Source organism: Chionomys nivalis, chromosome 16 (assembly GCF_950005125.1).
Source record: "Chionomys nivalis chromosome 16, mChiNiv1.1, whole genome shotgun sequence".
NCBI lineage: Eukaryota > Metazoa > Chordata > Mammalia > Rodentia > Cricetidae > Chionomys > Chionomys nivalis.
The window spans coordinates 50,078,147-50,099,714 of record NC_080101.1 but is presented as its reverse complement, the minus strand read 5'-3'; the positions used below and the strand labels follow the sequence as shown (position 1 = coordinate 50,099,714).

At 42.7% G+C, this 21,568-nt stretch overlaps 1 protein-coding gene across 3 annotated transcripts in view; it reads left to right on the top strand.

Moving 5' to 3' along the window:
- The window catches only part of Slco5a1 (solute carrier organic anion transporter family member 5A1), a 117,867-nt gene that overhangs the window by 57,765 nt on the left and 38,534 nt on the right, over nucleotides 1-21,568 (top strand). For 2 of the 3 annotated variants that reach the window (XM_057790876.1, XM_057790878.1), the window contains exons 2-4: nucleotides 2,346-2,478; nucleotides 7,450-7,667; nucleotides 17,009-17,173. In XM_057790876.1, coding sequence (XP_057646859.1) covers nucleotides 2,346-2,478; nucleotides 7,450-7,667; nucleotides 17,009-17,173 — 516 coding nt within the window. The remainder of the gene's footprint in view (nucleotides 1-2,345; nucleotides 2,479-7,449; nucleotides 7,668-17,008; nucleotides 17,174-21,568) is intronic. The other variant, XM_057790877.1, reaches the window with a different exon arrangement.

Below are 21,568 nucleotides of genomic sequence, written 5' to 3'. Positions count from 1 at the left end.
GACAGCAACCAGGAATGTACACAAAAAAGCAAAAGAGGACAGATTGCAATCGAGGCTGAATCTGTCCAGGAGGATGTTAAATGTGTGATCATTGGTGAGCGGACTTCAGAAAAGCAGTTCGTATGATATGGTGTGAAAAAGCAGAAATAAAATGATCAGGTGGAAAATAAGAAGAAAGCAAAACTATAAAGTCTAAAAGATAAAAAATATCTGACAAGTGCCAGAAACACTGGGAAGAAGCAAATAACAGGACAATTAGGAAGTTTTTGCTGGTCAGGATTCCCCTTGTCCTTACTCAACCAGCTATAATGTCCAAGTAGGCTGTTGGAGAACTTGGCAGTTGAGGTGGCCTTTCCAGTCCTTCCTCATCACCATTGGTTCCCTAGCTCCACAAAAGACCACGGAGGGTTTTGAATATGGTTGGGAACTGGAGGGCATGACTTTTTGTTGGTGTTTCTGTGCCCCACACATATGACAAAGCATCAAATAGACGAATCCCATCTTCAGAAGAACAGCCCTAATGACCCGTCTGTGAATCAGAGGAGTACCCATGAGGGAACACTAAATGAAATGCGGAACAGCCATATGATGGTACGAGTTAGCTATATCAAATGTTATCGACCAGACATGTGAGCTATTATTTATATGAGAAACATAAATAATAGCTACATTATAAATCTCCAGATGAAGAACGGAAGCACCATTAGTGAAATCTTATTGTTATTACATGATGATTCCGTAAAATGAGCGCTGTGATTTCTATTTGTAGTGGTGTGAAAGGTGAGAGAAGGTATTGAATTACCTGCCTGGTCCTGTCTGTGACTTTCTGGAAGAGTGACAAGGTCAAAGTTTATTTAGTTGTGGATAAGAAAATAGAGTGAAGCCATCCTGGTCATTCTCTGGTAAAGATGTGCTGTTTAAAAACGATGTGTCTATAAACATCGTCTCTGTGGTGGATGCAAATGAACAACACTGACAGGAATGAATAACGCTTGCCTCCAGTGTTTCCTATTCATGCCTGGTGTGTAGCAGCGACCTGAAATCGTCTATGGATTTGTCCCCAGGTATGGAGTCTGAGTGACAGAAAATGCGTGAGAAGTGTCGCTAGAGTCTTTAATGACTTTTAAGAAATCTCATATCCCCTTTCAAGATTTCCAACCTGGCATTTTAGAAGTGACAATAGGAATATGGAAAAAGTGGGGCAGAGGCAGGAATAGTGGCATGCACCTGCAGCTCCATAACCTGGAGGCTAATGCAGCAAGAGGAGCCCAAGTTTAGGGCTAGCCTGGTGTAGCTCCCTGTCTCAACCAGAAAAGGATGCTAATAGCATTATTCTCTCTCTCTCTCTCTCTCTCTCTGTCTCTCTCTCTCTCTCTCTCGTCTCTGTCTCTCTTTCTTTTGGTTACAAATCCATCTTGACAGTAAAAGTTTTTTGAATCCAGCGACTGCCTTTCGGACCTGTGTACAATGAGACGTCCTCACCCAGCTCTTTAGACGAGTTCTAACAAACTATTTTCTGGTCCATCTGTGGTTGATGCTTTCTGCTTGTACTTTCTGAATAATGTCATGTAAACTAGCAGTGAACCAAAGGCATCCTAAAATCTCACTTGATTCTAAAATTAACAGAAATGTTAGTAGGTAGTGAGCACTTGGGCAGTGCCCGCTAGTTACCTGCTCTTTGAACTGAATCCAGGCTTCAGGACAACTCTGTCCTCCAGATTTGTCATCTTGCTAGAATATTCCAGCTGTGATAAATGAGATCACTGTTTTTCCACTGGGAGAATCTTTCCTCCCCACCTCTTCCTTTCATGTCTCATGGCTAGCCAAAGATGGCCTTATTAACTAGCCCAGTTCTGTACTTTCAAAATTTGAATTTAAATCTCTTATCCAGGACCCTGTTTGAAACCCTGATGGAAATTTTTAAGTCATAAAAAAGATATGAAAGTAGAGGAGGGGATCAGCATGAAGGGAACATGAAGGGCTGTGATAGGATAAAAATGCATCATAGGTATGGAAATGCCACGATGAAACCCGCTATCATGGACCAGCAGTATATGTTAATAAACAAGAAAGTTGAATTTAGTGGTTCTAGGGAGTGGATACTCATATTAAAAGTCAAAACAGACACAACTGCAAAAGTTTGCTAAGTGATTCTGGTGCTGTAGGAAGGCAGCAGGGGACAGTGCAATAAAGGGCAAAGTTTGAAGCCCAACCTCAGCGTGAACATCTCAGAAGATGGGCATGGGAGGTAGCTATGACATGTTTGGTGCAAGGATAAGGTCAGAGAACTTTTAGCTCCTGTGTAACGTTGTCTGCCTGTTGTCTTTCCCCTTCTGTCTCCTCAGCCATCATGTACGTCATGGGAGCACTTGGCCCCGCAGTAGGATATTTACTAGGTGGGCTACTCATTGGCTTTTATGTCGATCCCAGAAATCCTGTTCTCCTTGATCAGAACGACCCTCGTTTCATCGGAAACTGGTGAGTGGTGTTTCCATTTTGATCAGTCAGTACTACTTTGTAGGTACAGTTTTCCCAGTGAAGACGACGGAAAAACTTTAGCTAGGCATTACGTGGAATAGATAGTAGGCAGGGTGATATCCTCCACAAACAGCCGTTTCCTTGTCCCCAGAGCTTACGACTATGGGACCCTCTAAGGCGAGGGGACTTTGCAGAGATAATCAATCAAGTTAAGGATTTTGAGAAGGGGAGAGAATCTTAGGTGAAGAGGCGAGGTAGGGAGCCAGATTCAGAGCTCTGCTGACTGAAGGGGAGGTCGCGGAAGTTCACTATGAAGGTGGGGGAAGGCTGTGAGCAAAAGAAGGCAGGCTGTGGGGTGGGGTGGGGGGAACAGGACGGGGGAGATGTGAGGGGGACGGGACAGCGGGGGACAGGGACGGGACAGACTCTTCTCTAGCTAGGACTTCAGGTGGTGTGTACGGAAGCCTGAGGCCCAGAGTGAGGAACTGAGTCCGTGTGTAGCTGGAGTCATTGTGCTTGTGTTGCATGGGTCAGTCCATCTGTGATAATTTGTTATAGCAGCCACAGGAAACTAACACAGAGGCGTTTTGGGCCACTGTGTCTTAAGCAGAGTGCAGGAAGAGGGCTTCTGTGACCCTGAGTGGACTTTCCAAAAAGGTTCCTTTAACCCTGTCTTCCATTTTCTTTTTTGTGCTTTAGAGGAAAAAAAAAATACTTTCTGTCCTGCTTAGATTTTTGTTGGTGTGATAAAACATTGACCAAAACTAACTTGCGGGAACAAAGGGTATACCAGTTTGCAGAGTACAGTCCATCACCAAGGGGAGCTAAGGAAGATTAACTGGAGCTTGAAGCAAAGACCATAGAGGGATACTGCTTGCTGACCTGCTCTTCGTGGCTTGCTCGGCTTGTGTCCTTACATAATGTAGGACCACCTGCCCAGGGTGAAGCCACCCACAGCGGGCTGGGTCCTCTCACATCCATCACCAATGGAGAAACTACGCACAGACTTGCCCATACTAGTATGGTGGAGGCAATTCCCCAGCTGAGAGTCCCGCTTTCCTGGAGACCCTAGCTGGCATGAAGTTGACAAGAACTTAGAATTGCATGTCCTCCCTGGCTCAGATCTCCAGCCCGGCTTTCCCCTTGCTCCACTGGGCAGATCTTTTCTCTTTGGAAATTGTTTCCCGACAAATGCTGTACATTTGGCCCTTCTCTCACTTGCTAGGTTTTAAGACTCCTGCCGCAGCAGTGATGCTCACAACGCTGGGGAATTTTAGCACTGCGTGGTATACTGTTTATGTGCTTGCCGGATGAAGTTTTAGTTCTTCCCAGTCCTCAATTGGCAGAAAACAGGTTATTTCTTCATGACAGCAGAGCCACTGACAGAAAATATTGGTTTCCCGCATTCATGTTGCTGGGTCAGTAGCAGGTATATAATGACAGGTTTTCATTTTGTGGCCAACAATATTTTAGTACTAGAAATTACATGTCACACAATTACTTTCAGAAGAGGGGCTTAGAGTGCTTTATCCTGTTTTATTATAAGCTAAGAACCCCGTAACTCTGTGATTGGTGGGAAATATACTTAAGACAAATTTCTGGAAGTTAACTGATATTAATGAGGCTGTTTGACAGTTCTGACTTTTATCGTAACCCCCACTGAAGCTAGACAGGCTAACACCCAGGTGAACTTGGTCTGTAGAGCGTTTGAGTCATACAAAGAGGAGAACTCTTGTCAGATGGGGTTTTGAGTTCTCGACTGATAGTGAAAATGTTGATCTCAGCTGCTTTCATCGAAGTTCTGGAATGAGTCAGAATCGAAATTGCTTGCCATCGTTAGAAAAGAGATTCCTAAAGTAGGCTGATAAACGTGCAGTGTGTTCCCAGCATCCTCCTTAGATATCCTGAAATGAGTGTGGTAGGAATGGAGCCTAGGGATGGGAAGACAGAAGCACCAACGGAAGGGCCAGGGGTAGGGAGGATGGCAGAAGCTCTCATCTGACCTGTGCCTCGGGCTGTCATTTATCAGTTTTCTAGTGGACAGGCACTTACTCAACTGGTGGTTAATGGCTGGATGTAGAGCACGGGCCCTAGAGTTGCATTCTGCCAGTGTGCTCCCCATAGCTGTGTGGACTTGGGGAATTACTTCTCTGTGCCTTGGTTGTAGGGCTGTAGTTAGGAATGAGTTGACTATGAAGAGCTCTGAGTTTGCCCTGTTTTGCATTTCTAGCAAGTTCTAGCCCTCAGTTGTTTTGTTTGTTTGTTTGTTTGGTTTTGTTTTTTGGGTTTTTTTTTTTTTTGCAGTTAAATAGGGGGTTCAGTGAAGGGTCTTATACGCATACCCAGCAAATGCTCTATCTTTATGATACATTCCCAGCCTTCTTTTCTAGCTTTTTCTTTCTTCTTTTAATTATTTATGTAAGCTCACTAAGTTGCTCAGCCTGGCCTTGACCTTGCAGTCTTCCTGCCTCTGCCTCCTAAGTAGTTAGGACTTGCACCACCTGACCCAGGCATCTTCAGGGCTTTGCATTATACCAATAGTTAGATCATTTTATCTATCCACTGATGGTTTAATCTTAATTCTATAAATGATTGTCAGTTTAGAATTAGTTGAGTCTGTTTAAAAATGAATTTGAATTTTTTTCTGTTCAGTAGTCTTGCTGGTAATAGTTTTCTCATTGAATGCGATACCCAGCACCAAAGGTAGATTTTCATTAACGAGAGGATGAAGGGGTGAAGGGTGAAATTATGGTGGTATTTATTAGACACTCAATGTGTGTCAAGTGTTATAAAGTTTTACACATATACTCATTTAAGCCTTTTAGCAATCAAATGTAGCTTTTAACATCATGCCCATTTTATAGGCTGAGAAATTAATATTTGGGGAAATGAATTGCTTGCATAAAGCTGCTGTGCAGCAGGCTGGGTTGAGGAACTGACAAGGGCGGACCTATGTGTCAGTCAACTGCCTACCTTATAACTGGGCTGGATAATGGTTCACAAAAGGGGTTTAGATACCTGGGCCTTTCAGTGTTGACTACGATTGAGGTCTCTTTTCCCAGTGTATGCTGTGCATTCTCCTGCCATCATTTCTCTCAGAGTCCTCCTCAGCAGGGCCTCAGTGGCTGTCATTATCTCATGCTTTATGAGGTTCTTTCTTGAAGTTATTGAGGACTCTTAACTGGTTTGCTTTTCTTTGAATTGATCACACGCTGTCCTGTTTTGATTTTATTTAATTCTTTCCCTTCTTCTCAGCTGTTACAGTGTATCTCGAGAATTGGGAAAATAGCTCAGTGGGCAAGGTGCTTGATAGGAAAGCCTGGTTACCAGAGTTCACTGCCCAGAACCCATGTGAAGGTTGAAGGAGAGAACCGATTCCACAGAGCTGTCCTTTGACCCCCATACATGTAATGTGGCAAGCGCACAAACCCCACATCAAAACACACTGTAGTAAATAAACATCTTAAGACATCTAAAGAAGAATGTAGCAATTTCATGATTGCATGAAATTCTACATCATCACAGGATGGGTGAAGGTTGAAGATCTAGTCAAATCTATATTAAAAAACAGAACCAAAGTAGCTACTGCACATTAAAACATAAAACATTAAATATCAAACATAAAACATTAAACATCAAACATAAAACATTAAAACATAAAAAACAGAACCAAAGTAGCTACCTCACATTAGGTCTGGTGTAAGGATCATCTTTAAATTTGAGGACTCTCAGAGGCATTTTTTCACCCCCTTTCCAGATGAGAAATTCAACTAGGAGAAGTAAAATAAGTCTCCAAGATCTCATAGTAAGTGGTGAAGACAGAATCCAAACCCAGATGTGTCTAAACCACAGCTCATGAATATCCTGACTCCCCTGCCTGCCCTCTCCCGGACGGAGGATGCAGGGCTGAGATAGTGAAGCAGCTTGGGGGTAATGGGGTGTGCTATGGGGAGTGATTGATGAGGGCCCATAAGCAGCCAGGTTCTGAAGGGGACTAGCTATGGTCCCCAACACTGATTCCTGAATCCATTTTTTTCAATTTATGTATTGGGCAAAATTTTTGAATATCTAACCTGTCCCAAGCACTAGATAATGCATCTTCTAGGAAGCTTGCTGGAACACAAACTACAAAGTAAGACTCAATGCTCAGTTGTCTATCTTTTTGCAGTTCTTGGTGGGTGTTTCTTATATCTTTGGCTTACAGTAGTCTTACGTTCTTCATGACAAAGACCAACTATGAATGTCTTGCTGTCCCTCGTATCTGTTAAATATTGTGAGGACTGGATAAGTGGGGGGGGGCGAGCAATACATTCTTAAATACTTGTAAAAATATGGAAGCCCCATCAGCAATCAAGAAATACACTGGACATAAAGTTAGAGTGTAGCTTCAATCTCCATCACAAAAGGACAGACAAACAAATTACATTTGACAAGAGCTATTTGTTTTCTTTCCGGTATATTGCTCCTCACAGCAGGTGAGGTGAGTCTATTGTTTTTTTTTTTTTTTTCTAGTAAATTTATTGTAGCCAGGTATGGTGACTCACGCCTGTCATCTTGTCATTGGGCTGTAGAGGAATGAAGGTGAGACAGTCAAGGTCACCCTGAAATAATAATCAGTTGAGGTCAGTTGGAATTACATGAGACTCAGGGTCAAACAAAGCAAAAGAAAACAAGAACTGTAATGAAATGCATTCTCTACCAGAACTGATCTGTACTCAGATTTCTTGAATGGCATGCTAACCAAGTTGCTGAAAATAATAGTCACTAAAATCCTCATATGGTTATGAATTTTTCCATTCATGCCACAGGAAGGCAAATTACCTTGATTTTCTCAGTTTGTTCAATTTGCTTCTGCCTTGATGAAGGTGCAATGATGTCTTTGCAGTGTTATCATGACAAACCCATCTTTATGATTTGTTCTTGCTCCCAGACCGAAGCCATAAATGCTACTCACATTTCCCAATTTTTTAGGTGGAGTGGATTCCTCCTTTGTGCCATTGCCATGTTTCTTGTGATATTCCCAATGTTTACTTTTCCAAAAAAGCTTCCGCCTCGACACAAGAAAAAGAAAAAGAAAAAATTTTCTGCTGACGTCGTTAGCGACGATGATGTCATCAAGGAGAAATCAAACATGAGTGAACAAGTGAACAAGAAGGTTTCCTCAATGGGCTTTGGGAAGAATGTCAGAGGTAAAGTATATCTCATAAGTAAATACATGCATGGTACTTTAGGCCAGCACTCTGCCAAGCGTGGGTCCAAGCGAAGAGAGGATTCAATGAGAGAGGAAGTGCTGGGACCTTGAGTATGATGGTCAACGGGGCCCCGAAATAGAACAGTGTGGCCCCATACCAGGGCCACTCACAGGTGTCTGCTGATGGCTGGATAGATTTGAAAGGAAATGCTACAAATGTCACTTATGTTGTAAGCCAACTTTAAAAAAGAAATTTAAGGGAATAATTTTATCTATTGAATTTGACAGTAGTAATAAAAAGTTAGGCTTGTGTTTTTCAAGTCTTTAAAGTGATGGATGGTATGAAGACCAGAGTTCCGTTTCTGGATTGATTCTATGGTGGAAGAAGAGACACACTCTCAAGGAAAGTCCTCCAACCTCAACACACATATGTGGTGATACAAGCCTGGCATTCATGCACATACATAGTGCACACTTATACACACCCATAGTAAGAAAACCACAATGAAACTCCAGAACAGATAAACAAGTTTCTAACAATTTATTTGAGTGTGTTTTGCACAATTATTGGTAGGTAACAGATGAAATAATATAAGAAATGGCCCACCCTGCAGGAAGTTTGAGAATCACTGCTTCAGGTCATGAGAATATCTGTATCTAGATGTAGCATTTGCTGCAGTTACAGATGTCTGATTACTGACACTGTGATTGCATTGTGTAAAGGATGGGTGTTTTAGGGAAGCAGTATGGGGAGATCCTTATGCAAGTATGACAATCCACTAGAAGGAAATATTCTTCCTTAGTAATTGTACCAATTGTCCCTGTGTAGCTGTCCTGGAGAAAGGGTGTCTGTGGGATGGACTGTCTTGCTTTTCCATTTTTATTTCTCTTAAAAACAATAAGTTGAGCATTAAGCACACCTTTAACCCCAGTACTTGGGAGGCAGGGGGCAGATTTCTGTGAGGCAGAGTCAGACAGGCAGATTTCTGTCAATTTGAGGTTAGCATGGTGTATCTAAGGAGTTTGAGGCCAGCCAGAGCTAGATGGTGTGCCTCTGTCTCAAAAAGGAAATGCTGATAGTATAAATAATAATAATGATAATAATAATAAAATAGAGGTCATTAAAGATAGATTAAATATTCTAAAATATAAACAACTTAAATCGTTCCTAAGTATGTAAGCTTTGTTCTGTTGAATGACAGCAAGTTCCTTTGTTTAAGAAACCTACAGTTTTACTTCTAGTCTCGTTTTCTGAATTCTCAGAGTTAATATTTATATAAATTATAGAATACGAGGTTTATTAGATGCTCATGATGAAATAACTGTGGCATTTTGACCAGTGAGACAGAGGTATAAGATGAAGTTACAAATACATCAGAGTTGTCACTACAGTCTCAGAAGGAGGAGAGTTTGGAACATTGCTAAAGACCACTTATTCAAAGTACTTTAACATCAGTATCTGGGAAATACTATTTCTTTTCATTTAAGTTATAGATATGGTCTCCTTCCTCCCCACGACTTTATGATAGTGTGTTCTTTTGTAACTGCTAGAATGACTCCCGATACTCCAGTAAAAACATGTTGTCTGAGCTCTTCCCATGTGGACCAGCCATGATTTTCACAACTGTATTATGGACCATTGATGATGATGATGATGATGTTCATGCGCATGCATGTGTGCACCTGTATGGGTACAGATAACTTTGGAGTCCAGAAGAGGGCACTGGTCTCCGGAGTTCAAGTTACGAGTGATTGTGGGATGACTGATGTGGGAACTGGGAACTGAACTTGGGACAAGATCAGTGTGCACTCTTAAACACTGAGCCATCTTTCCAGCCCCCACAATTTATTTTACAGCTGAATTGAGATGAAGTTGGTGTTAAATAATTTAAGACATATAAATATATTTAGAATTTTAATTTGGAGAAATACAAAGTAGACTCAGGGGAAGAGATGAAGGCATGGTTAGAGATTGTAGTATGAGCTGCGGGCCTGCTTTTCGTCCTGCCCGGCTCCTGCATGGTTAGCTTTATACCCGAAATAACAACATATGCATTGTATTCTTTTAAACACTGCTTGGCCCATTTCTATTCATGTGTTTAGCACCCCAAGATGTGCTTACCAGGAAGATTCTAGCCTACGTCCATCCTGGGTCAGAGCTTCATTGCATCTGCCGGGGAGAGGGGAGCATGGCGTCTGCTCCAGAGAGCAGAGCTGTCGAGTCTGAGCTCACTTCCTCTTCCTCCCAGCATTCTGTTCTGTTTACTCCACCCACCTATGTTTTAACCTATGAGGGCCAAGCAGTTTCTTTATTACTTAACCAATGAAATCAACAGATTGATATATGACACTCCCACATCAAGAGATATTGATAGTTTGTGAATTAGGACTTCAAAGGGAAATATATTAATTGAACAGTACAAGGGGATATTGATATCAAATCCATACAATTGCTGACATTCTTTTTAAAGATCTATTCGTCATATTTTATGTGTATGTGTGTTTGCCTACACGCATGTCTATGTATCACTTGCATGCCTGGTGCCTACAGAGGCCAGAAGAGAGTGCCAGATCCCCTGCGACTGAAATCACAGGTTATTGTGAGCTGCTCTGTGGGTACCAGGGAGCAAAGCCAGGTCTTCTCCAAGAGCAGAAAGTGCTCTTAATGGCTGAGTCATTTCTCCAGTCCCCAAGGCTTTTCTAGATATTTTGGCTGCCCTTTCTTTTCATGGATCTCTGCCATATTCCCTGCCCAGTGCTTTTCAAAATGTCTAGTGCTTTTTCCGAGGGGTTCTACTATCATATAGAAATGAGAATAATCCATCATGGGATTTAAAACTTATTTGTGGAAATTTAAATGCTATTTTTAAAAATTTTTAAAACAATCTTATTTTACTTACCAATTCCAGTTCCCTCTCCCTCCTATCCTCCTGCTCCTCCCATCTTCTCCCCACTCCACCCCATCCATTCCTCAGAGAGGGTAAGGCCTCCCATGGGGAGTCAACAAAATCCGTCACATCATTTGAGGAAGGACCAAGGTCCTCTCCCCTATATCTAGGCTGAGCAAGTTCTCCCTCCATAGGGAATGGGCATCCAAAGAGCCAGTTCATACACTGGGGATAAATACTGGTTCCACTGCTAGTGACCATAAACTGCCCAAGCCACACAACTGTCACCCACATTCAGAGGGCCTAGTTCAGTCCTGTGCAGGGTCTCCAGCTGCCAGTCCAGAGTCAGTGAGCTCCTCCCTCACTATGGTTGGACTCTAGAAGTACGCCCAGTGATTAGCTGTGGATCTCTCTATATGCTATTTCTTAGTTTCTTGTATTGCAAGGGATTGTGGGTTTCCAGCTTTTCCACATTGGTGTGGATCACCACACACACACACACACACACACACACACGTAGGGGCGAATAAGAAGAGTCTGAGCATGTTGTATAGTTGGTTTATGAAATCAGTGTTCAGTCTGATTTTCTTGCTCATATTTCTGGCACATTCTCCTTTTCATTTCCTTTCTGGACTGTGATGGATGATCCCACTCTTGGGTAAATCTGGGACACCCTGACAACCTATTGCTCTACTTGTACAAAATGGATTCTCTAGCTGGTTGTAGATTGGAAGTTCAAGAGGGCGTCTCATGTAGCTGGCCATAGACAAATTAGAGAGCTAAAACTGGCCTTGGACCTCTCATTCTCCTGTCTCAACCTCTGAAGATTCAGATCTGGGCGCATGTCCCCACACCCTAAACAGAAACACTGCTTTAATGGGATATACTAAAAATCTCTTGCTAAAAATGTCTTAAACCATACTGAAGATATTAAAATACTATTCAGTTAGGGTATTTAAATCAATTCATTTGCTCATACACATCGATATTCCTCAGTGTGTTTACAACAAAGCAACTGTTGGAAGTGTCATTCTGATATTTAATTCGGATAAAGGACATCTCTGGGTATAAACTTGGCTTGGCTTGGTTTACATTACAGAGCCGAGGTTCATGGTGAAGGTCTTGCATTATGGACAGGTTAGATTTCATTCTGAGTTAAATCTGTGTTTGAGTCCCCCACTCTCTTTTGTTTGCTGGAGCAGGTTTTCCTTTTGTCTATATTTTTTCTGTGTTCATCAATACCAGCTCCCTTAAAGAGGAGCTCGATAGCTTAGCCATCGATTTGTACTCCGTTAAGGGGAAAACGATCTGGGCTTTACAGAATGGTATCTTTTCGCTTGTTTTATTTGTAAACAGGGTCTTGCTGTGTCATCTAAGCTGGCTTTGAACCACTGAGTTCAAGCGACCCTCTTGCTTGAGTTTGTCAGGTACCTGGGACTGTGAGGCCATGCCATCGCTCCTGGTTAACATGGTGCCCTCTTAGAGGCGCTCTTGCTGAGGAGCTAGGAGAAAATCCACTGTACTTCCCCACTCTGATACAGATATTGGGGAAATCTGACTCACATTTCTAGGGCCTTATAAATTATGTAGAGCGAGGCTGCTGTAAAACATCACAAAGAGGTTTGCCAAATTGTCAGTGCATCTGTGTCACCTTTCTGCAAGGAGATTAACATTGATTCCATCAAAATCCTGACAAAAATAAACACTTGAAATATTTAAGTGGATCAGCTTTCCTGTGGTTTGAGGCTTAGTATTCTAAAGTCTTCCCCATTTAACTCAACATTTTCTGTATAGAAAAAAGGTGGCAGTTTATTTTCCTTTATGCCCATTTTTAGTGTTGTTTTGCATTATCATAAACACAAAATAGAATTTCTTTGGGCTAGAATTTTGTCTGTGTTGGTATGCAATATGTTTATAAACATAGCCAAATAGCCAAGTTATTTTGAGGTGGTAAGTTGATTTTAAAAGAATTATTGACAGTTACAGATTGTTTCTATTATTATTACTAATTCTGGTCATTAAATGACAAGGTTAGGATCTGGGAGATGGCTCAGTCAGTGAAGAGCCCGCCAGGTGAATAGGAGGACCAAAGTTTGGATCCCTAGAATCTGTAAAATTCTAGTGTGTGAGTGCACTCTCAGAACCCCAGTGCTCGGGGTGTGGGGTGGGGTTGGGGTGAGGACAAGCAGGTCACATAGAAGGGTTGTGGTTGCTGCGACATGAATGTGTGTGTGTGTGTGTGTGTGTGTGTGGAGGGGGTGAGAATGGGAAAAAGCAGGAAAGACCCTAGCAGGCTTCCTGCACCCTGTGGAGGTGGGTGCAACCCAGGTGGAGAACTGAGTGCAGAGGAAATGCCAAATAGGTTTCCTGTGTTCGGCACATTGGGCTTATGCGGTAGACACCTGAGTGGTAAAGCTTGAGAGGTGTGTGTGTGTGTGTGTGTGTTGGTGGTGGTCTTATTGTGGGGCACCTGCCCGCAGGCATCCCAGACTTTCTTGGAATTCCTCGCTTCCAGGAAGCTACCAAAAACATCCTGAGAAGGAGGCCAGGTAGGTAAAGGAGTGGGATGGGAGGAGGGGCCCGAGGAGAAAGCTGTGGACAGAGCTCAGGTGAGGTTTGCCCAGAACACGAGGGAAAGACAGCCTGCCCCTCCCCTGCCTGCTTACGTGTGTTTCACTCGGCTGCCAGAGGAATCTGGTAAAGGTAACTCCTCAGCCCCCAGCCTCCACCCGTACCGGTCACACTCGTAAGAAAGCCACCTGTCCCGGAGGACCTGGTGGATCTCATCTATGGCTATGGCTTCCGTCCCATCTCCTTTCAGTCTCATTTACAAATCGTGCTTCAATCGCGTCAGATTCATCGCTGGTCCAGGTGCATGCTGACCCGCGGTCTCTGCGGCTGCCGGCCCTGTTCTAGGAACGCCATTCACACAGCCCCTCATTTGCTTCAGAATGCTTCTCAGTGAGGCCTTCCTTAATCTATTTTTTAAAAAAATGTCCAGTCCCCCCCCCCCAATGTTTCTGAACTCCCACCCTCCTTTATTTCCCCTTCAGCTCTCATCACGGACCCGTGCTGCACAGGTATCCCTGGGTAGCTGTGGGAGACTGGCTCCAGGAACACTCAAAACTCTCACATAAAAAGGCACAGCTCTTTCCCGCATCCATTTTGACACCCTCCTACAGACCTTGGGTTATCTCTAAATCCCTGACAACACTCTTCATAGCATAAAGGCCGCGTGAATAGGCTACATTGCTTTGATTATGAACCATGACAAGGGAAGTCCCCACATGCTCAGGGCAGAGGGAATTCTTTGTTAGTTTTGATCTGTGGTTGGTTGAGATCACAGGTGCAGAACCCATCGTAATTCAGGGATAACTGGAACTTTCTCGGGTCTTTACTTTGCTGTCTCCCCAGTGAGAAGTCAGCCCCACCAGAGCAAGAATTCTGCCCCCTCACTCCACCAGGTTGAACTCAGTAACTATTTAATGAATGAATGAATGAATGAATGTTCACCTTAGCATTTATTTTAAGGTCTGAAAACATTCAGACTTATCAAAGTTAATCTCTATCATTTCTTATCATATATCAACACATAAAATAAGTGGCCTGGGGTAGTTCCTTAAAGCCATGGCTGTTTGGAAAGGACACAGTAAAATATCAGGGACCTCCATATGATCACTGAATTTATCATTAGCAACAAGTGACCCCAGATCTAGTCTTACACTTTCCATGTTTGTGTTGAGCCCTGTCTCATAAAGCCGCTGATATTGAGGGCTCCTTCTAGTATGGGGTTATAGGATGAAAATTGTGTTGTTAGGGCTGAGTAGGTAGCTGAGTAGCAGAATGCTTGCTTAGTGTGTTCAAGGTCCTGGGTCCCGTCCTCAGCAACACACACACACACACACACACACACACACACACACCTTAAAAGCAATCCTCTGTACCCTTAAATGAGTAAGTTGTTGAGCAAGAGGAAGGAAGGAAGGAAGGAAGGAAAGAAGGAAGGAAAGAAGGAAGGTCACTTCTGTCACAGATGATGTGGGAATGATGGTGTATCTCAGTTACTTTTCTCATGGCTGTGACCAAATACCTGACAAGAAGAAGCAACTTGAAGAAAAAAGGGCTTAATTTTGACTCATCGTCTGGAGGGCTGCCATCTGTTATGGTGGGGAAGGTATTGCCGCAGGAGCACGAGCCAACTGGTCATATGACACCCTTCGTCAGAGAGCAGAGAGAAAGCTGGTTCAGACTGTACTGGCCTTTGTGTCTCCCCTCCCCTGCACGCTGTTTCTGCCTCTCCCCAGCCCATGGGATGGTCTCTTCCTCATTCAGGATGGGTCTCCTCATGTCACTTAAACCTCTCTGGAAACAGCATCATGGACAAGCTTTAGGTGGTTTTCTAGGTTAAGTTTAAATCAGTCATGTAGACAGCAGTGACTGACCGTCACAGATAGGCAGGGAGATACGATAGGGGCTCAGGCTCAGGTGAGAGGCACAAGAATTAGCAGAGAAAGGCAGAAGGGCAAAATCGAATTGGAATTTCCAGAAACTACCCGACCGTAGTGTGTGTGGCCTTTCCTAGTGTTGTGAAAAAGCAGAACATTAGAATGTCAAGCCAAGGTTTCGATCACGGTCCACTTGTGTGTGGGCTTCACTGGGCTGCACAGTTAAAGGTGCAAAGCCTAAAACTATGGTCTAACCCTTTCTTCTCTGTCATCATTCCGAATATCTGTACATTAAAATCACTTTAGAGCAGCTTTGTTGACTATGCCTTCATGAAATCTCCTGGCTCACTCTGACAAGTTCTCCATATTTCAAATTCACTTACATTAATGTACTTTTATTTTTTTATTTTTTTTTTTTGGTTTTTCGAGACAGGGTTTCTCTGTGGTTTTGGAGCCTGTCCTGGAACTAGCTCTTGTAGACCAGGCTGGTCTCGAACTCACAGAGATCCGCCTGCCTCTGCCTCCCAAGTGCTGGGATTAAAGGCGTGCGTAATTCACTGATAAGTCACAAAACCGGTAGAGACACTAGCCAGCATCAGACTTACCTTGTAATATGAGACAAGTATTATCCCTACTTCCTACACACTGTCCTTGAAACCAATGATCCCATGGGATCCCCCAAAGAAGACCCCACAAACACCAACGCCCCTGAAAACATGGGCTGTCGTACCTGCCAGAGCCCTTAGGCATGGAGGTCAGCAGGTTGACCAGGAGGCAGACATAAGTGAGGCCTGAAGTTGGAGCAGAGCTGTTTGTTATTGGGATTTCTTTGGGAAAGTGAAATTTTAAAAAAGATATTGAAAGAATAAAACTGATGGGTTATATTTAGACTTAAGGATGAAATCTTCCTCCCTAAGATGCTTCCCAGTGGGTTCCAAGTCCCATCTCTGGGCTCTTTCATTTTAGGATATCATGGCCTTTTGTTCTTTAATCCAAAATACCTGGGAGTGCCTGGCCTGATGTTCTCATTCGTTGCAATTTCTTTAGTTATGATTATTTCCTGTTCCGTAAACAAGGCTGAAATTTCAGATGCACAACATCATCATCTATCTGTTGCTCTGCTTTGGGTATCGGAGGTGTGGCACCAAAGACATGCCACCTCTGAGCTTAAGAGATGGCTCCATGTCTGTGGCTTTCCTGAGGACTTTCCTGAGGACCCAAATTCAGTTCCTAGCTCTCACTTTGGGTGACTCACAATCACCAGTAACTCCAGCTCCAAAAGCTAGTATCTTTCCTAGCTTTCTAGGACACCCACATACCTTTATGCATATGTGAACTTTCCCTCTTTTACACACACACACACACACACACACACATACACACACACACACACCACATAGTAAACAATAAATTGAATTTTAGAAAAGAAAAATACATTTTGTTAGGATGGTGGTAGCTGGGTGAACTGGAAATTATGATGTAGGATTAGACCACAGGTAATTTTCATATTGAAGAACCTATATGGTCTTAACAGAGAATGTATTTTAACTAATGAAAATGCAAGTAATTTTATAGACTGGATGCTGTTTATGAATACATTTGTGTCTGGGAATGATTTTAGATGCTATTTCCTTCATTATCCTGGTTGAGAATTAAGAAACCCAACTCTGAAAACAGGAGTGGTGTCAAGTGTCATCAGAAGCGGGGCACGGGTGGCACACACCCTTAATCCTAGCACTTGGGGGAGGCAGGGGCAGGCGGATCTCTGTGAGTTCGAGGCCAGCCTTCTATAGAGTGAGTTCCAGGACAGCCAGGGTTACACAGAGAAACCCTGTCTCCAAAAACATCAAAACAGAAAAAAAAGAAAGAAAAAAAAAAACCATCAACAGAGTTTTTGTCTGCTGCCCGAGGACGATTTTCAGTTCATAAGAAAAAAAAAGTTCAATTTTCTTTTGTTTCCCATCCATTGTTTATAACATTCATGTATCATTTTTGTCATTTTGTAGACCTCCCAAGAGCAGCTGTCAGGATCTTAAGCAACATGACATTCCTTTTTGTGAGTCTGTCATACACAGCTGAGAGTGCCATTGTCACCGCTTTCATTACCTTCATCCCCAAGTTCATCGAGTCCCAGTTTGGTATCCCAGCTTCCAATGCCAGCATCTACACTGGTAAGGACTGCCACAGGGCTCCTGGAAAACGTGGTCATTGTGTCCAGTGACTGAAGTGGAGTGAGTGGGGAGGAAGTCCAGGCTCATACCCAGTGTTCACCAAGTGCGTTGCTGGCTCCTGGTGCCCATGAGTTGGTGAGGAAAGCCAGGGATGTGCTTTCTGACATTCTGATTATATTCGTGTGGTGCATTTCCTAGCTGTGTTTTGACAGGGTAGAATATTGCACATTTATGGATTTGTGGACCTCAGTTAAAATAAAATAAGCCATGAGATTCGCATTTGGATTAGTGTTGATCTTCTTGTGGATGAACATGGGTCTTAAAATGTTAAGTGCAGCTGATGCTGTGAAATCCAGATCAGTTCCATGGTATCAGAATTTTCCATTCATAAACCTGAATAGATTTCAGTAGAATTACTAGAAATGCATGATGTTTAAAAGGATGTTTTATGTACTTTATTTTAGATGTTTTATGTCTAGTTAAACAGAGATTTTAGATGTCTTTGGTATGTGTATTTTCAGGACTTAGCATTCAAATCTTATTTGATAGTAAATATGATGGCAATGTGGAAAACTAACTCTCAGCTATTGGGGAAATTACAGTGTTAAGTAATATTCTAAATACTTCCTTAGTGATTTCAAAGATAGCCAATCTGCAGAAAGCCTCATTTTTCGATAAAGGATAAGTATTTTTGAATAATAGTAAATTTCCCCATAGCTTTGTTTTCCACCTTTTTCTATTTCTACAAGCTTGAATTATCTAAAAATGAACAGAAGAAAACATCACTGTAACAAGAGCAATTGATTTGAAATATCTGTGGGCTTGACTGGCAATCACCCTGTTTGCTACTTCTTGTATATAGAATTATAGGCGTAAAAATCAGTTGCGTGCCCACGGCAGCAAATTGTTTAATAAATAATATATGGCTATGTATGGTTAAAATGTTTGCTTTCTCTAAAACTGCTTTCCTGTGTCGATGGTGACATCCCCAGGTCACGTTTCTATCAGGTTGGCTAACAGAAAGAGGAAGCCCCTCATTCTTAGGTTAACTCTCATGCGGGGTCTTCTCTGAACAGTGATCCCCGGGCAGGGGAACCCGGAGCTGCTGGGACTGGACTCAAAGTGAAGAGTACTTTCGCACATTCCCTAGGCTTAGTTCCAATATGAAAAGGTATGACTAGGAAGACGGTTCTAGCCCAGAAATCTGGGGCTTCCTGTGTTAAAGAAAGTGCTACAGGGTCCTTACTGCAGGCCTTTTTAGGTCACCGTCCCTATGTCAGCTTGCATCTTGAGCCTCTCAGCGGGAGCTGCAGACCCTGTGTTTCTCCAGGCTTATGTGACTAGGAAGCTCAACCTTTAATTTACTCATCAAGATACACATCTTTATTTATTTATTTACTTTTTTATTTGTGTATGTGTGTGACATCTAAGTATTTTATTTTATTTATTTTGAAACTGATCTCACTGTGAAACCTGAGATGACCTGGAATTTGTGATCCCATTGCCTCGGCCTCTACATGCAGAGATTATCTACGTGAGCCATTACATCTCACAGAAACCTATCTTTCCCACGAACAGTTTTCCTTTGGTTAAATGCAGGGATTCAGTCATGGGATTCAGTCGAATTCCAGCCACACTAGACTGTCCAGAGCTGTCTAGGTCATCCCATGGCTGCCACCGGGCAGTTTTCAACACAGGGCTCTAGGGCGGGGCAGCTGAAGCGGATGTGGACCGATGGGGCCATCTCTGAGTACGGGTAGAGCAGAGCCTAGCTAGACAACTCTTCGAGGAAAACTAGAGGAAGAAGTTCAGTGGGATCTGGAGGCTTGAGCATGGCGCTCCCCAGCGACAGGGTAGAGATGCTTGTGTAAATGAGGCTGTCTCCCCCTCAGCCCACGCTAGAACTCCAGGATGGGAGAAAGCATGTGACTAAGTGAGATTCCATTCTGGTTGCGACATCCATCAGGATCCGTCCTTTGTCACCAACAGTTCTCTGTTTGAATACTTCGGCCAGGGCTTCTTGGTTTCATAGTCCGCTGTCTTCCCAATGGCTCCGAGCACTCGCTCTTGACTTATTGTCATTTGATTCGTAGACAAGAAGTCAGTTCAGGAACAATGCCGGCTGGGCAAGAACAGATGGTGCCTGATTAAGTTACAGTGACATTAAAAGCATAATAATTTCTTTAAAACTCTTTTTGAGGTTTTGCCTTGTTTTAAATCAGTTCCTTCTTACCCTCTGAACACAGATTTTAATTTTTAAAAGAAGACTTTGAGAGTTTCTTTTGTCCTCTCAAGCCCTTCCTCTGCGTGCAGATTGAAGTGGAGAATTAAGAACTTTTTCTGGAAAAAAAATATTTTTACAATAGTGCTAATTTTGTAAGTGACAAAGTTTTTTTTTTTTTTTTAAATTAAGCTCTCTTTTCATTGTTATTGATTGAACCCCAGCACATCATGTATGCTCAAATGTTCTCCACCACTGACATACCATTTATTTTTGAAAACTTATTTGAGTAATTATCTCAGCCCAAGCAATTTCTTGTGTTGTTATCAGGTCAAAAACTGTTCCAGACACAAGCCAGAAGCTGGGTCTGTGAAAATGAACTCGTTCATGTTGTCATTCGACACGAGCCCTGGACGGCACGCTGTGTCTTGGAGAGGATAGAGAGCCATAAAGACTCAAGCCAGCGTTCCCATTGCTTCTGGATCTGACAGGAGAGACACAACTTATAAACTGAGTTAGGAAAGGCTGCTCAAGAACTGATGGTACAGAATGGAAGCTACAGTTAGCAGTTAATATACACTTAAATGTTGCTCAAAGGAAATTTTAAATGTTCTCATTACAAAAGAACACCATGGGCTGATGGATATGTTATTTTATTTAATAATTATACAATATGTACGTATATGAGTGTATCACATTGTACCACATATACAATTTTTGTCAATTAAAATCAAATAATTGAAAATAAACCTCCCTCCAATCTGCTTTGATAATAGAAGATTTTGGTTCCAGAGATTATTTTGGCTGGTAGGGTAATGGTATTTTAGTGTTTTCATGGCAAAATATCTTTAACCAGGCTGTCTGTCTATCTATCTATCTATCTATCTATCTATCTATCTATCTATCTATCTATCTATCGTCTATCTATCATCTATCTATCTATCTATCTATCTATCTCTCTATCTATCTATCATCTATCTCTCAATAGTCAAAATTGTCTATCTGGAGTCAGAGGTGCAGAATGAGTCAGGCAGGATGATGGAAGGTGGGGGAGGGGATAAGATAAATCTGGTTCTAGTGGGGATAAAATAAGGAAGAAAGAAAGCGAGAGCAATTCATGGGCAGGTTTAACAGAGGAGCCAGCCAGGCAGATATGGCGATAATCCGGAAGCTTTCTCTGGGAGCACCAGCACTGCCTAGCTTCACAACAGTCACCCTGGAGGACCCCTATATCCAGGCATGGGTGACAATGTCAGTCCCTGATGAGGGTGTCATCACAACACTCCTCTCAGCCCATTCCAATCTGTGTGGATATCTCTCCAGAGTACTCAGTCTCCTGGCTAACCCAGTCAGAGTCACACTGCTTGAATAAAATATTATGAAGTTGATGTTTTGGTGAGATGAATCAGGAAGTATCAGTTGGACAGTGTGACCTGGAGTCCTTTCCCTACTTGTCTCTGGCTGTGCGACCTCGGGGAGACCATTTACCTCCCATTTACAGTAGGATCTCCCCTGTGTCAGGAGGACCAAGCTAACTATTGCAGCTCTCTAGTGAGGTGACTTCAAACAGGTTCACGATGTAGTGGAAACTCACAACTCCGTCCCAGTACAGGAAAGTAAATGACCGTTTACTGATTGCAGCTTACATGTATAGCTCTATAGGCTGAACAGGTCTGAGATGGAAACGACTGCAATAATGATTATGAAACACGTATTGACATCTATTGATTTTCCCCTTGTAAAAAATGTTTAAATACTTAAAGCTAGCATAAAGAATAATGGACTCTGTTGTGGCATTTTCATATATAGGTATCATGCTTGGTGCTACTTTGTCCTTCTTCCCACTACCCCCAATTACTTTCCCATCTTCCTGGGTCCTCCTTTTGCTGGTGACTTCACTTTGAATAGACTCCCCCCTTCCGTTTTCATGCGTCGTGTGTTTCTTGAGACTATAGTTGTTCCACTGTCTACCTGAAGCAGTAGGAAAGGCGGTGTCATTGTCATTGTGTTCATTCAGATTTTCACTATTCTGACATGCTCTGATGGTTTTCTACTTCTGTCCCGCTCTGTAGGAGCCCTCGCCTGCTGAACTGGCTCAGTAGCATTTGGTTTTGAAGTATCGTGAGCTTTCTGTGTCACCTTTGCCTGGGATCCTGTCCCTAGGGGGACATGGT